This window comes from Mauremys mutica, chromosome 5, assembly GCF_020497125.1.
Source record: "Mauremys mutica isolate MM-2020 ecotype Southern chromosome 5, ASM2049712v1, whole genome shotgun sequence".
NCBI classification, from domain to species: domain Eukaryota; kingdom Metazoa; phylum Chordata; order Testudines; family Geoemydidae; genus Mauremys; species Mauremys mutica.
Window position 1 is genome coordinate 118,652,874 of NC_059076.1, and position 14,667 is coordinate 118,667,540.

General features: G+C 44.1%; 1 protein-coding gene across 1 annotated transcript in view; it reads right to left on the reverse strand.

Annotated features, from left to right (window-relative positions):
* Positions 1-14,667, reverse strand: part of JAKMIP1 (janus kinase and microtubule interacting protein 1) — a 206,087-nt gene that overhangs the window by 64,784 nt on the left and 126,636 nt on the right. The window contains exons 3-4 of the mRNA XM_045018166.1: positions 10,919-11,128; positions 6,923-7,202 (exon numbers count right to left, since the gene is read on the reverse strand). Of these exons, the coding sequence (XP_044874101.1) occupies positions 6,923-7,051 (129 nt within the window). The 5' untranslated portion in view covers positions 7,052-7,202; positions 10,919-11,128. The remainder of the gene's footprint in view (positions 1-6,922; positions 7,203-10,918; positions 11,129-14,667) is intronic.

The window sequence follows — 14,667 nt, forward strand, 5'->3', positions numbered from 1 at the left end:
CACAGACCTCGCTGTGGTGTCTGAGGCATCCGTTGTGGTGTCTCACTCTGGTGTCTGCTACTAGCTGACCTTCCTTATGTTGATTAGCTCTTCTCTATCATTGTACAGGAGCTTCATGAGGAAGGGCATCACCCTGTCCCAGGTTAGGAAGTCACATTCAACCAGTAAGGCCTGGCCATTACCCACATGCAATTGCAGACAGGCAGAGGAGTATGATTTCCTCCCAAATAGATCCTGGAATTGGGGTCCTTGTACTTTTCTCTTATACTTCCAACTTGACTAAGGAGCCTGAGTTGGAGAGAGCACAGAAGCACTCAAACCCAACTGGAGAAATTTGGTCCCTCTTCTCTACCTGCATCGCATCGGGTGTTATCATGGCCAGCACCGGCCACACATTAGCTGAATCAAGTAGCACCTCACTTATGGTGAGAGCAATCCTAATTGGGCCAGAAGCTGAGGATGTCAAATAGGTAGTGGGATTTCTGCTATATGAATGACGTCTCTTTCTACAGAGTCTCGGCAATCCTCACAAAAAGCTCTTGGAACCACGGCTGGCTCTAGGCACCAGCCGAGCAAGCTCGTGCTTGAGGCGGCAGATTCAACGGGGCGGCATTCTGCCCAATCCTAGCGCAGCACGGACGCTTTTTTTTTTTTTGTTGTTGTTCGCTGATCCGGCCACCCTGTAATGGGCGGCAGCGCGGAGGAGGGGAGCGCCCTGCTGGGAGCGGGCTGCGCGCTCCGTCTGCCCCAGCTGGTGTCAGGTCTGCAGCAAGCCCGGCAGAACCACATCCTTCCCTCCCTGCCGACCGGAGCATGCAGAGCCCTTCCAGCAGGCAGCGCGGCGGTCGGGGCCGCTTGGCGAGCGCCCCGCTGAAACCCTGGCTGCCCCCCTTCTCTCTCTCCCACTGCTCCTGCTCCCTCCCTCCTGCTAGCCGGGGCACGTCTGCAGCGCAGGGAGTCTCCCTGCACCCATGCTCCGGCTGCCCTGCAGGGTTTTGATTTTTTTCCTGCTTTGACGCTCCATGCTTGGGGCGGCAAAAAAGCCAGAGCCGGCCCTGCCTGGAACAATTTAGAGTTGTCAGGCATCATTACTAGGCAAAGGATTCTGCTTCATTGGGAAACAAAAGGGTATATCTACACTGAAATAAAAGACTCACGTCACGGCTGCAGCTGGTCTGAGTCAGCTCACTTGGGCTCATGGAGCTCAGGCTGCGGGGCTCTAAAATTGCAGTATAGACTTTTGGGTTCAGGGTGAAACCCGGGCTCTGAGATCCTCTCCCCAGTGGGGTTTCAGAGCCTGGGCTCCAGCCTGAAACCTTAAGTCTACACTGTGATTTTATAACCCCGTCGCCCAAGCTCAGTAAGCTGACCCAGGCTCTGAGACTTGGTGCTGCAGGTTTCTTACTGCAGTGTAGACATAGCCAAAGACAAGAAGTGCTTTGGCAGTAGTACAGGCTGCTGGTGTTTCTTTGCCTGTGGATCCGATTCCTCCTGGTATTCCAGCAGTGGTGGGCTAGCCAGAGACACTGACGGGGAGAATGACCTCTTTCTCTTCCCTCAGTGCAATGAAGAGCAGCTTCTCATTGTATAAGATGGTGGACCCCAGTAACTCCATGGTAACATACTATAGGAATATGTCTGGCTCATTGGGTATTGGCCAGTCCAGTGCCAGTCTTGACGGGCTGGTGGTGGCAGAGCCCTGAAGGGGAAGCTGAAGATCTCTCCATAGTGTCAACCACTGGCCCCCAAGGAGAGGGCTCTCTGAAGACCAGGAGAACGTATGTCCCACTTACAGTGAAAAGGAACAGACCTCTAGGGCTGGCAGCAAAGTGTATGGCACTATCAGTACCAGTCTGTACTTTGGCATTGATGATGTTGTCCCCCCAGCTCATACTCCATGGTAGGCATTGATGCCAAGAGGTGTACTGCCAGAGCCAGTGCCAGCAGGGTACACTGCCATAGACCTCTACTTCTCCCCAGCCCTTGACACCATGCAGGTCCCATTGAATTTATTTATAGTATTTGCCTCTGTTCGGATCTGCCCCAGTCAGTGCTAGCTTTGATGCCACTGACGTTAAGATTGGCTTCGTCACTTTGAACATCTGTGCTAGTGCTGGTACTGATTATTTTCTTGGTCCTGACTTCTCTGCACTGGTCAATGGTGTTGCTTTTCTGTTAGATAGGCTATTGGATGATGCTGGCTCATCTCCTCAGGGTAAGATGAGACCTTCATAGATTGCTCCAGAAGGTGGAGCTTCAGCCTATGTATCCCTGGAAAAGAGAAGACTAAGGGGGGGATACGATAGAGGTGTATAAAATCGTGAGTGGTGTGGAGAAAGTGAATAAATAAAAGTTATTTACTTGTTCCCATAATATAAGAACTACGGGCCACCAAATGAAATTAACGGGCAGCAGGTTTAAAACAAATAAAAGGAAGTTCTTCTTCACACAGTGGACAGTCAACCTGTGTAACTCCTTGCCTGAGGAGGTTGTGAAGGCTAGGACTATAACAGGGTTTAAAAGAGAACTAGATAAATTCATGGAGGTTAAGTCCATTAATGGCTATTAGCCAAGATGGGTAAGGAATGGTGTCCCTAGCCTCTGTTAGTCAGAGGGTGGATATGGATGGCAGGAGAGAGATCACTTGATCATTTCCAGTTAGGTTCACTCCCTCTGGGGCACCTGACGTTGGCCACTGTCGGCAGACAGGCTACTGGGTTGGATGGACCTTTGGTCTGATCCAGTATGGACATTCTTATGTTCTTATCCTAGTGGAGAACGACGGCACACCAAACATTTTCTCAGTATAAGCGATTCTCCTAAGCAGAAGAGGCACCTAACTGTGCCAACATTTTAAGGGGATTAACTCATCGCAGGATGGACAGAGCTTGAAGCCCACAGGCTTAGAGTATACCATATCAAGGGAGCAGGTCTAACCAACAATCCTTGATCCAGACAAGTAGATATGACCACAGCAGTCATAAGTCAAGGCAAATGAGATGAGCTATGAAGGTTTTTAGAAGATTTGTAGAAAGTTTGGCCAAAAACTAAGAACTAGTGGGTCAGAGACTCGCTGGTTCCATCCTGCTGCCACAGGCGGCCACCCTTTCTTTTATGCCTTTGTATGGGAGCTTCAGGAGGCACAGGGAGTGAGAGACACCACGATGGACACTGCTATTCAAAAAAAATCCACTCTCTCACACAAGGCGCATACGCATCTACGCCCAGATCCACACTGACACATACTTGAACTACACTCTTCTCTGCTTTGCTTTTCATTTTAGGTATCATCATGCATGCGCACACGCACACACACGAGTGAATTTGCAGGAGTCAACAGTTTAAGTTATTCAACAACAAATACAGCCCATTGGGGAGACGTACTCTGGTTTGTGATGGCTCAGGTAAGATTTGGTTTCACAAAAGCCATTGTTTTTTAGTGTATAGAAATATGCTAAAGTTAATTTTTAAAAGTGTCACAATTCATAATGTAATCTGGGACTGAAATATGTCCTCTTAATGATTATACAAGCAGCTAAGAACATTTCTAACTTGTTATCTAATGATGTTAGGAGATAATTATGTCCCAGGTAAATTTAGAAGGCTTTTCCTCAGATAAATCATTAATATAACATATGTATACATGGATATCCCTAAATAGAAAGACAGCATATTTAAGGGATTTAAATTAAGTTAATTAACCTCAAAAGACTTTGTTTCCTTAGCTAACATTATACAAGTTCCTGATGCCACTGAACTGTTTCTTGAGCAGCCTCAATACTTTGCCATTCACCTCTGTGCCAATAAAGCCATTTCATTCATTTAGGTTCTCTAGGAACAGTGAGTGCTTCTTGCTTCCTGAAATTGCTTATTTTTATCTTAAATTTCAGTTAGTTTTTTTTCATTATTCAATTTGAGTTACTCCATAAAAAGAATTAATCCCCCAGGGCTCAGTTGTATCCATATTTTGACAGAGAACTCTCCATTACTTTACATATGCTACCAAAATGCTGCCAAATTTCCTGCAGTATCCTTGTCCAGCTCAGACACAGCACAACCTTGTACTTGAGCCGATAGCACAGAGGACTCCGTGACATAGCACACCAGGTCATTCAGTCAATCAAACCCACTTCTCTCTAGGTGAAATCCTAGCCCCATTAACGTTAGTAGAACCAGGATTTAATCTTCTGCCTCAGTCCCTATCCCTATACTCTGACAGAAGAAACAACTAGTATGGCATAATCCTTTCAGATTTACTGTTACTCACATCTACCCTTTTACTCCTCCATTAGACACACTGATTATGTAGCATCCCCTCCCTCACTACTTGGATGGCAGGGGTGTGTGGTTTGAGGGAGAGTAGGGGACATGAAGTGTGGATGGTGTCACCCGCATTGTAGGGGATACAGGTATTGCTGTGCAATTGCTCTGGCTGCATTAAAGAAGTGCTGGATTTTAGGGCAATGCAGTCTGGCTTCTTTCATTCACATATCCCTGATACTGCCTTTCATAAACACAGAGTTTCCACCATAGCAACCATGGATGGCAACTCTCCAGCGGGAGAATATAAGTTTAAGGTAACTTCCAAAGCAGATGGTCTCTAATGGCAGAATAATGCAGCAGTCACACAACCAGGCCACTACCATTGCCTGTACATATGAGCTACTTTAAGAAAGAAAATGAAGCAAAATAGCTGAGAAATTAAAAACATATATATATATTTCAGATTAATTTGATAGAATGGTGAAATTTAAACAGAGAATTGTCTTTTAAAACACAGCAGCACTGAGGTACTATAAAAAGATAGCAGGGCTACAGCACAACTGTCAGTCTCTCCCTGGGTTTACAGGGCCTGAACGGCTGGCAAGCTTCCTGGCCTGTTGTACTAAGACGCACAGAAAGCTTTGCACCACCCCCAGCATCACAGTGTACTCATTTTATCTGTGGTGGAAGGGGAGGCAGGGGGGAACAGCAATAACATTGGCAACACTGTTCTCACACCCATTCTGCTGACTAATCCATGAGAAGCATTAAGAAGGGATCAGGCTGCAGCTCAAACTCCACAGTTTAAAAGTAAACTTTAAGCAGGAATGTGCAAGAAGGAGAAGTAAAAATTACTATCTGTAAGTAGGCTTTTCATAACTTTCTGTTCTGCAAAATATTTTAACATTTCAATATTTTATCCCAATTTGTGATGGAAAACAAATGTCATAATTTCCTAGGGGACAGAAATTCTGATTTTCCACCAGCTCCATACTGAATTTATTATGGCAACTGAGTAAGAGTTTGTTCGAAAGAAAAAAAATCTGATTTTCATCTGCAATGTTTTATTTAAATTAATTATATAAAATAATAAGACTGTCTAAGGGTTTGTCTACGCTGCCAATTGAACGACAAAACTTTTGTCGTTCACAGGTGCTCAAAAAAGCTCCCCCTCCCCCACAAGACAAATGTTTTGCCGCGGCAAGTGGCAATGTAAATGGCTCGTTGTTGGCAGGAGCGCTCTCCTGTTGACAACGCGAACCCCTCTCGTAGGGGGTGGAAGTATTTTATCAGCAAAAGTGCTGACAAACAGCGTTTACACTGCCGGACTTTTAGGGACACAGCTGTGTCGCTAAAAGCTGTGCAGTGTAGATAAAACCTAAGATCCAGCATCATTACCCTCTCAGAAAGTTATAGAGGGCACAGAAGAGGAAGTAGAGCTGGAGATCAGCTAATGCAGAATCACAACTCCAAAGATCTTATGAAGATTCTCCCATTCCACTGGAGAACAGTCTTCAGATGAAAGACCAAGCAGAAAAAAATGTTACATTTGAGACCATTTTTATATATTGTAAATGGCAGAGAGAATTTTTTGCTTCTGCTTCAAAATCTACCTTAAAAATAATGATGGAAAAAGACAATGGGAGCCACCTGGAAGTGTTAGTGGGTAGTGATAAAATGTTTGCTCTGATTACAGATCTCTGAATCTGCATGCAAAGGGATGCATGTGAAATCTTTTACTCAGCTATGTGAAAAATTTAGCAGAGAGATCAGAATTTCTTCTTTACATGATTATCTCACACATATTTATTCATGCTATGGGTTACATATAACACTTCTGAGACTACCTTTAACTGCAGAAAAAATACCTAGAGTAGATCTGGCGGTCTATAAAATTCAGTGTGTTTTGTAGGGAGTCAAGTACCCTGATGGTCCTCAATGAATTAATAAGCCTACTAGTCCATCCACCTCTGAGATGATGCAAGGAAATAAAATTATACATGCTAACAGCTGTTTAAATATATATAATTGATGAATGAACAAAATCTCTTGGGTATGCCACTGATTATTCACATATCTGGAAGAGAAACATTTAGACCGCTGTTCCAAATGCAAATAGCCAATAACACATGCAACCTAATGAGGTCAAATCAGGACTGCATCAATGATTTCCACAGTCAGTCTGCATTCTGCATATGCACTTAAGTGGAATGCTTTGAATGTGACTTAGGAGTTCAACTTTCCCTTCAATTCCTTTCAGAGGTTCAAATACCAAGCTCTGATACAAACCTCCTGATCATTCACTTTATTTCCTTTAGTCACATTTTGTTAATACCTCTCAATTTATCAACACTGCAAATTTAACAGACAGACATTTACTCCCTCTTGCAGGTTATTAATGAAGATTTTAAATAAGACTGGACCTCATACAATTACATTTCACTACACACCTCACTGTTTAATACTTTTCTCTTTATTCATTTCATTCTGGCTACGGTCCCGCAGCCAGCATTCAGTCCATAAGACAGTGCACAGATCCAAGCCAATATCAACTCATTTTGAAAGTACGTTGTTTTTGAGAGACACTGGTGTCAAATTGTCTGCTGGTTCAGAACCGAACATACCACTTTGAAGCATTCTTAGAGCTGCTGACACATACCTTGCTTTTTTCTTGCTGGAATTCTATCTGGATGTTGGTCAGTTTAATTCGTAGTTCCTCATTAGCAGCCTGAACTGCTTCTATCTCCATGTCGGACCTCTCTCCCTTGGCACGGCTTTTCTTGGACATAGTTATTTTTAAAGTTTACAATAAAAATCCCTCACGTCACGCTGAACCAATAGCCAAGCAGCCCTCTGTGCTAGACATTAACAATTCAAGTAGTCCTCAACACAGTCCTGCATGTAACACTTTTTCCATCATGGCTGATTTCTTTCATATCCTGAAAGAAAGAGAGAAGAAGAAACAGACCTATTAGACTGCAGCACTGTTTGACAGAATGAGACATCAACAAACAAAATGCATATGATGGATTATAAAACAAATCTGTGTTACTTCAAGCAATTAGATTAAAAGCATTACATAAAAATTTACAGTACTTTTCTCTAGAATACCCAGTAAGTTAGAGTATATTGTGCTTTTATAGAGGAGGAAAACAAAGACCAGAAAAGTAAAAGTTGCACATATGTAACTTTTCCCCCACACAACACCTCATTATCTAAATATACACCCATTTCAACCCCATTTCCCAGAAATTCATTTCCTTCTTGTCATGTTAAAGAGCAGATATTAACAAAAACATGAATCACTTCTTATTTAGGACCTGATCCTGAGAGAGGCTGAGCATTCACAATTGACATTGGGCCTGATCTTGTGTCAACTGAAGCCAGTGGGAGTTTGCCACTGACTTCAATAGGAGTCATTACATTTAATTCATGTTGTAAATAGAGCAGGAAATTGTACAGTATTAACTTAAAGTTCCATTACAACCTCTTGCCTTAATGGAGTCAGATAATAAGTCACCATTAGTTATTATTTACAGAAACAATTCTGTAATTATAATAGTAATATATTATAAGATTGCATATGCTATGGAAAATTGAATGCCACTGAAAATCAGATCCAAAAATACTAAGCTCCTTTAACTCCAGTTATATTCCCAAGCATGTCTCCAGGTGAAGTGTTTGTTTATTTAAATCAGATATTCCAGGAGTGTATCAATACTATACAAAGAACTCTAATTCCAAATAAGTAGGAAATTGTAGATTTGTTTGCATACTCATTAGTTATAGAAACTAAATCTGATTTTCTTCCTGATCACCTACAGAACACCAAGTATCAGAGGGGTAGCCATGTTAGTCTGGGTCTGTAAAAGCAGCAAAGAGTCCTGTGGCACCTTATAAACTAACAGACATATAGGAGCATGAGCTTTCGTGGGTGGAAAATTGTAGTGGAAATTTCCAGAGGCAGCCTGATTCTTGCTTGCATACATATACCTGCCTCTGGAAATTTCCACTACATGCATCCGACGAAGTGGGTATTCACCCACAAAAGCTCATGCTCCAATACGTTTGTTAGTCTATAAGGTGCCACAGGACTCTTTGCTGCTTTTATAGAACAGCAAGTTATTCACAGAACACAGGAACAGCAGCACTTACTCTTGGCAGTGAATTAGTTGGCAAATTGACTTCCACTTTTTAAATAGCCATTTAATCTTCATCACCAACTTATATGCCACAATTGTGGCATTCTTAAGGTATTTGCAATTGGACATGCAAATATTGCTTCAGTACCTAATGTGTTTGATATTAATTTTCCTCTCAAAGAATAAGCCGTGTTTCTCCCCACTTAAATCTATGTAGGAGTTAATTCAGGGGTTGCATTATTATCGAAGACAAATACAGTCTTTAGCACTTGGTGTTTGTATGTAGTGTCTTTCATGTAAGATTCTCAGAGTATTCACAAACATTAACTTGTAATGTAACAACAAAACCAGAAATATGCAAGTATCATACTCAATTAACACATGGGTAAACAGATTTATAGGAGTCAAGTGACTTCCCCAAGGTAACACCTCTCTGCTCAGATCAGTAGCAAACAAGGAACAGAACCCCTGGAATCCTGATTCCCAGGCCCTTGTTCTAATTACTGTATTAGACAACACTACTAGTAGTAGTGAGTATTTGCCTCAGTTGCCCATTAGGATCCAGTATAAATAGACCAGAGACTCCTTTTTAATTGACTGGAATTAAAAAAAATGTTTTGTTTTGTAGTCCTACCCCTACCTCTTTCCAACCATAAAATCTCATTGCGACAGGGTAGTCTGTCCCTTAAAGGTAGTAGTGCCTAGTTGTCAGTCCAGCCCCCAACATGTGGCGTGGCTGTTTATGGATATAAGAGGTCCAATATAAGGATGGAACAGGGATATGGAAAGAGAGGAAGCTGTCTTGGGAGTGAGTGATGCTTGTTACTGTATCTTTAAGGATCTGAGGAACCTTGCAGAGAGAGCATGGCAAGGCTCCCCTCCTACCCAAACAATCAGGGATGGGGACTAGCATATATCCTGCCTAGACCCTCATAAAAGGTGAAATACAAGCAGAAGGCAGCTACCAAACACTCTGATCCTGAGAACTACATGGGACAGCTGAGGGAGAGGCTGGCTATGGTCGTGCACTGGACTAAATTACAACCCAGATGCTGGAGAACTGGGAACTCCTGGCCTACAGAGAGAGGTAACATCTGCCTGAATTACCCAGCTCCAGGAAGAGAGCAGAGGTCTCCTGCCATAAGGAGAGAGAGACAGAGACTGAGAAGTAACCCTGAAGGGACTGAGAACATGGCACAAGGGAACACTGAAGGCCAAAAGAAACTTTTGTTTATTTGGGACTTTTGTTATGGGCTATTTTGTATGAAGTTTTATAATAAACCAGCCCCAAGGAGGGTATTATTGAGTCAAGAGGACCTGATGTGGAGTTGAGTTCCTGAGATGGGAAACTGAGACAAGAAGTTCCTGGAAAGCCACACTTAGCCAGAAGAGGGTGCTGGAAGGCAGTCATACCCCGTGACACTCATCATCTAACTATTCCATACAGTTAAATTTAATATGACTTTCCAAGCTTTTCTCTCTAATCACAAGAGCTAGAAACTAACTTTTGATTAAAATGAAAGTGGAGATCATCATCTAATCATCTGACTACAGGAGCTGGAGCTTGAAGCAAATAATCAAATATTGTGACACATGACAAAATCACAATAGTTAGCAACACTGTCAGGATGAGAAGTCCAGGCACCTCCCACTTCCTGCCCCTCCCCATCCTCTTCCCTGCTCACATCCTCACAGGGAGGAGCAATGGGCATATATAGCCTGCTCTCAACCCCCACTCTATACCCGGCACCCGGATGCAGGTAGGCCATGCAAGGAGAGAGTGTGTATTACTCCCCATATTCCTCCTGTGCAGCTGCATTAGGACCAGCCATGGTCTAGTCCTAAATTGGATGAATATCCCACAGCTGTCAGTGCTCTTCATCAAGGGCATGAGGCAATGCAGTAAGATTGTGAACAAAATGACATTAAAAAAAGGAAGGAATATTCCAGTTTGGCAAAATTTGAATCTTTCTGTTCAGAAGTTTCGACAACTCATTTAATAATTTACAAGGTGCAACCTGACACATGGTGTCACAAAAGCACCCAGTGTGTAATCCTGCAGTCCGTTAAGACAGAAAACTGCCATTGTCTTTGGTCAGAGTTATAGGTGTGTGTACTTTGAATGTATCATTGCCTTGGCAGTTCTTGAATACAAATTATATCATATGGCAAAAATGGAAGAAAATGATGGAGGAAAAAAGTGAATTTGAAACTGCTCCCTCCCCCCCTGCAATAATTACAAGTTCTCCTTGCAGCAATAGTTTGTGGATTCTCAGTCTCTTAATTCCCTCTGCAGTGTAGAAACCATCACCCTTTTAATTAAAAGAAGCATGGAAGAAAAATGTAAAATAAAAGAAAAAAATCTTACAAAATGATCTAAGATTCAACTGGTGACTTAAGTTTTTGGTTGGGGATGAGGAGATGGGAAACATTTTATGTGGTCAGCAAATATTACCTAACCGATTTATTTTACAATAACTCTGCCAAGAAAAGATGGTGTCCAATTTTCATACCATTCCAGTGATGTTAGTGATGGAAAATCCATTAGACTTCAGGGGTATCAGGAAACCCCATCAGCTGAACAATATCAATCAATAGTTCCAATTTCTCTTCTTCCTACTTATCTTTATGGATTCAAAGGATGCACTCTGTCACCATCAGAAGCCATTCTCTGCTTCAGAACCATCACTGAAATGAATAATACATGGTTCAGACTTTTCTTCCTAAAAACAAAATGAGAAATTGCTGTATAATATGCCTAGCAATCTACAGATGTTAAACTTCAATGAAACATTTCAGCCACATGCTAACAAGTCCCTGATAAGTGCTGTGGCTTCATAAATGTGTTGTACCTTTATAAATACTATACAACATGCAAGCTACAAAAAATCATTTTTTCTCCAAAGGAGTGTGTAGAAGTCGAAAGTCCTAGGGCTAATGTTTGCTTAAAAGTTACAATAGAAGTCATGCTTTTGTGTCTCCTTTAAAAGACACTCATTTCTAAAAAATCCAGAAGTATGCAAAGCAATTCTCTGCTGAATATACGAAATGTACATGGAGAGAAGTATCTTTAGGGTACATGAGTCATGTGCTTTCAGAATAGGAAATAGTGTGGCTGGCATGTTGTTTTATGCCAACATGCAAAATGTACTACAAATTTCCATGCAAAATTCAGAATTTCAGCCTTGATTTCAAAATTAACCAACATTAATCAGATTCAACTTGATTTCTAGCAGGTAAAATTGTTAATTAGTCATCATGACTGAAATATTAGAACAAATAAAGAGAAAGGCAAAAAATGTGTGGGCAAGAAATAATGTCAGTTAAAAAGAATCTTCCTACACAGGCAAAACCAATTGCTGTTCTGTTTGGTTAGTGACTAAACTGCCAGGCAGAGAATGCCTATTCCATTTAAAAAATGTCTCTTTTACCAGGATTTTTCCTTCAGAGAATGATTTCATCTTCTGCCTTTAAGCCAAAGATTAATAATACAGTAGTCTACATGCAGCAAAAGACTCTTTCCTATGATTTAGTGAATCCCAAGAAGGGAAAGTCAAGGACCCATAATGAAACTAACCTTCTATCCAGCAAGATGCTAAAGTGATTTTTTAAAATTAACAACAGAAACAGCTTACTGATCTGTTTTGTTTATTTTTAAATTTTCTTTTGTATCTTGTAAAATTTATAACCGCCTTTCAGAATTTGGATTTTTTGTTAAAGGAATATCCTATTTGTACAGATCTAGTAAGATCAACATGATGGTCTTAAATAAAAGGCACTTGCCTCGGGGAGACTGAACTACATATTTTAGCAGTTTAGGACTGATGTTTAAGCATATTAAAACCAATTTTGTAGACCAGATATCCATGGCTTCCTAGTCTCAGACACTCAGTTTATAGAAGCATTTTCAGCACATACTCTTATTAGGAATTTTCAGCAAAAGCATGCTTGGATATTTCTCCTTGCAAGTAACTAGCTTGTCAAGGATTTATAAAGTATTCATAAAATGGATGGTAAAATTTCTTAGTTCAGTTTCTAATACTTTATGAACATAAATTGGCCTATACTAGTCAAGGCTATTAACACAGATAATAATTACAAGGCTTTAATTAAAATGTCTTACATTTTCTAGCACACAAACCCAAACTGTGGTTTTCACTGCAGAAAATAGTAGATCTGTAGAATGAGGTAACGTAAGCACTTGCCCTTGGTGAATCCATGCTGACTGTTCTTGATCACTTTCCTCTCCTCTAAGTGCTTCAGAATTGATTCTTTGAGAAACTGCTCCATGATTTTTCCAGGGACTGAGGTGAGGCTGACTGGCCTGTAGTTCCCCGGATCCTCCTCCTTCCCTTTTTTAAAGATGGGCACTACATTATCCTTTCTCCAGTCATCCGGGACCTCCCCCGATCGCCATGAGTTTTCAAAGATAATGGCCAATGGCTCTACAATGACATCAGCCAACTCCTTTAGCACCCTCGGATGCAGAGCATCCGGCCCCATTAACCTGTGCTCGTGCAGTTTTTCTAATCAGTCCTGAACCTCTTCTTTCTCCTCCCCATGTTGTGCTGCCCAGTGCAGTAGTCTGGGAACTGACCTTGTTCGTGAAGACAGAGGCAAAAAAAGCATTAAGTACATTAGCTTTTTCCACATCCTCTGTCACTAGGTTGCCTCCCTCATTCAGTAAGGGGCCCACACTTTCCTTGACTTTCTTCTTGTTGCTAACGTACCTGAAGAAACCCTTCTTGTTACTCTTAACGTCCCTTGCTAGCTGCAACTCCAAGTGTGATTTGGCTTTCCTGATTTCACTCCTGCATGCCTGAGCAATATTTTTATACTCCTCCCTGGTCATTTGTCCAATCTTCCACTTCTTGTAAGCTTCTTTTTTGTGTTTAAGATCAGCAAGGACTTCACTGTTAAGCCAAGCTGGCTGCCTGCCATATTTACTATTCTTTCTACACATTGGGATGGTTTGTTCCTGCAACCTCAATAAAGATTCTTTAAAATACAGCCAGCTTTCAGAATCAGAAAACAGTTCGTACATTTTAGGAAGAGTAACATCTATTCAGAATCCTAAACTTGCTGTCATTCTGAACACAAACCCACTATCTGAAATAAACAGACGTTTCCTTATAGTAATAATTACTCCATTAATTAAATATGTAGCAAAATTAAAATCTTCCATTGTACAGTAGACAAAGATTGTATGGGTCCCACATAATTTTAATAAAGAACATGAGATGCCTTATATCTAAAGCTCTCCAAAAGCAAACTAAGCAGCAAAGTTTCAAAAGCACGTCAGGGACATACAGGGCCGGCTCTAGGCACCAGCCTACCAAGCACATGCTTGGGGCGGCGCCTTGGGAGGGGGCGGCGCCGGCCGTGCCGCTGGGGGGGGTGGAGATTAAGGCGGGCCGCGCCGTTGGTGGGGGCTCGGGTCGCGCCGCTCGGGCGGGGGCGGAGGCTCGGGCGGCGGGCCGCGACGCTGGGGGGACAGGGGCTCGCACCGCTTGGGGGGACGGGTTCTAGGGCCGCTCGGGGGGCTCGGGCTGCGCCGCTCGGGGGCGGGGCCTAAGGCGGTGCTCCGCGCCGCTCGGGGGCTAGGGCCGCTCGGGGGGCTCGGGCTGCGCCTCTCAGGAGGAGGGCGGGGGCTAGTGCCACTCGGGGGGCTCGGGCTGCACCGCTCAGGAGGGGGGCGGGGGCTAAGGCGGCGCTCTGCGCCGCTTGGGGGGGGAGGGCGGGGGCTAGGGCCGCTCGGGGGGCTCGGGCTGCGCCTCTCAGGAGGAGGGCGGGGGCTAGCGCCGCTCGGGGGGCTCGGGCTGCACCGCTCAGGAGGGGGGCGGGGGCTAAGGCGGCGCTCTGCGCCGCTTGGGGGGGGAGGGCGGGGTCTAGCGCCGCTCGGGGGGCTCGGGCTGCACCGCTCAGGAGGGGAGCGGGGGCTAATGCGGGGCTCTGCGACGCTTGGAGGGGGAGGGCTCGCGCCGCGCCGTGGGCTCGGGCTGCGCCGCTCGGCTGGGGGGGGGGGGCTAGGGCCGCTCGGGGGGCTCGGGCTGCGCCGCTCAGGAGGCGGGCGGGGACTCGGGCTGCGCCGCGGGGGTGGGGGGCGGGGGCTAAGGCGGCGCTCCGCGCCGCTCGGGGGGGGAGGGCTCGCGCCGCGCCGCTCGGGGGGGGGAGGGCTGCGCCGCGCGGGAGGGGGGCGGGGCTAAGGCCACGGGCCGGGCGCGTGGGTGGGGGGGGGCTCGGGCGGCTCTCCGTCTCCCCC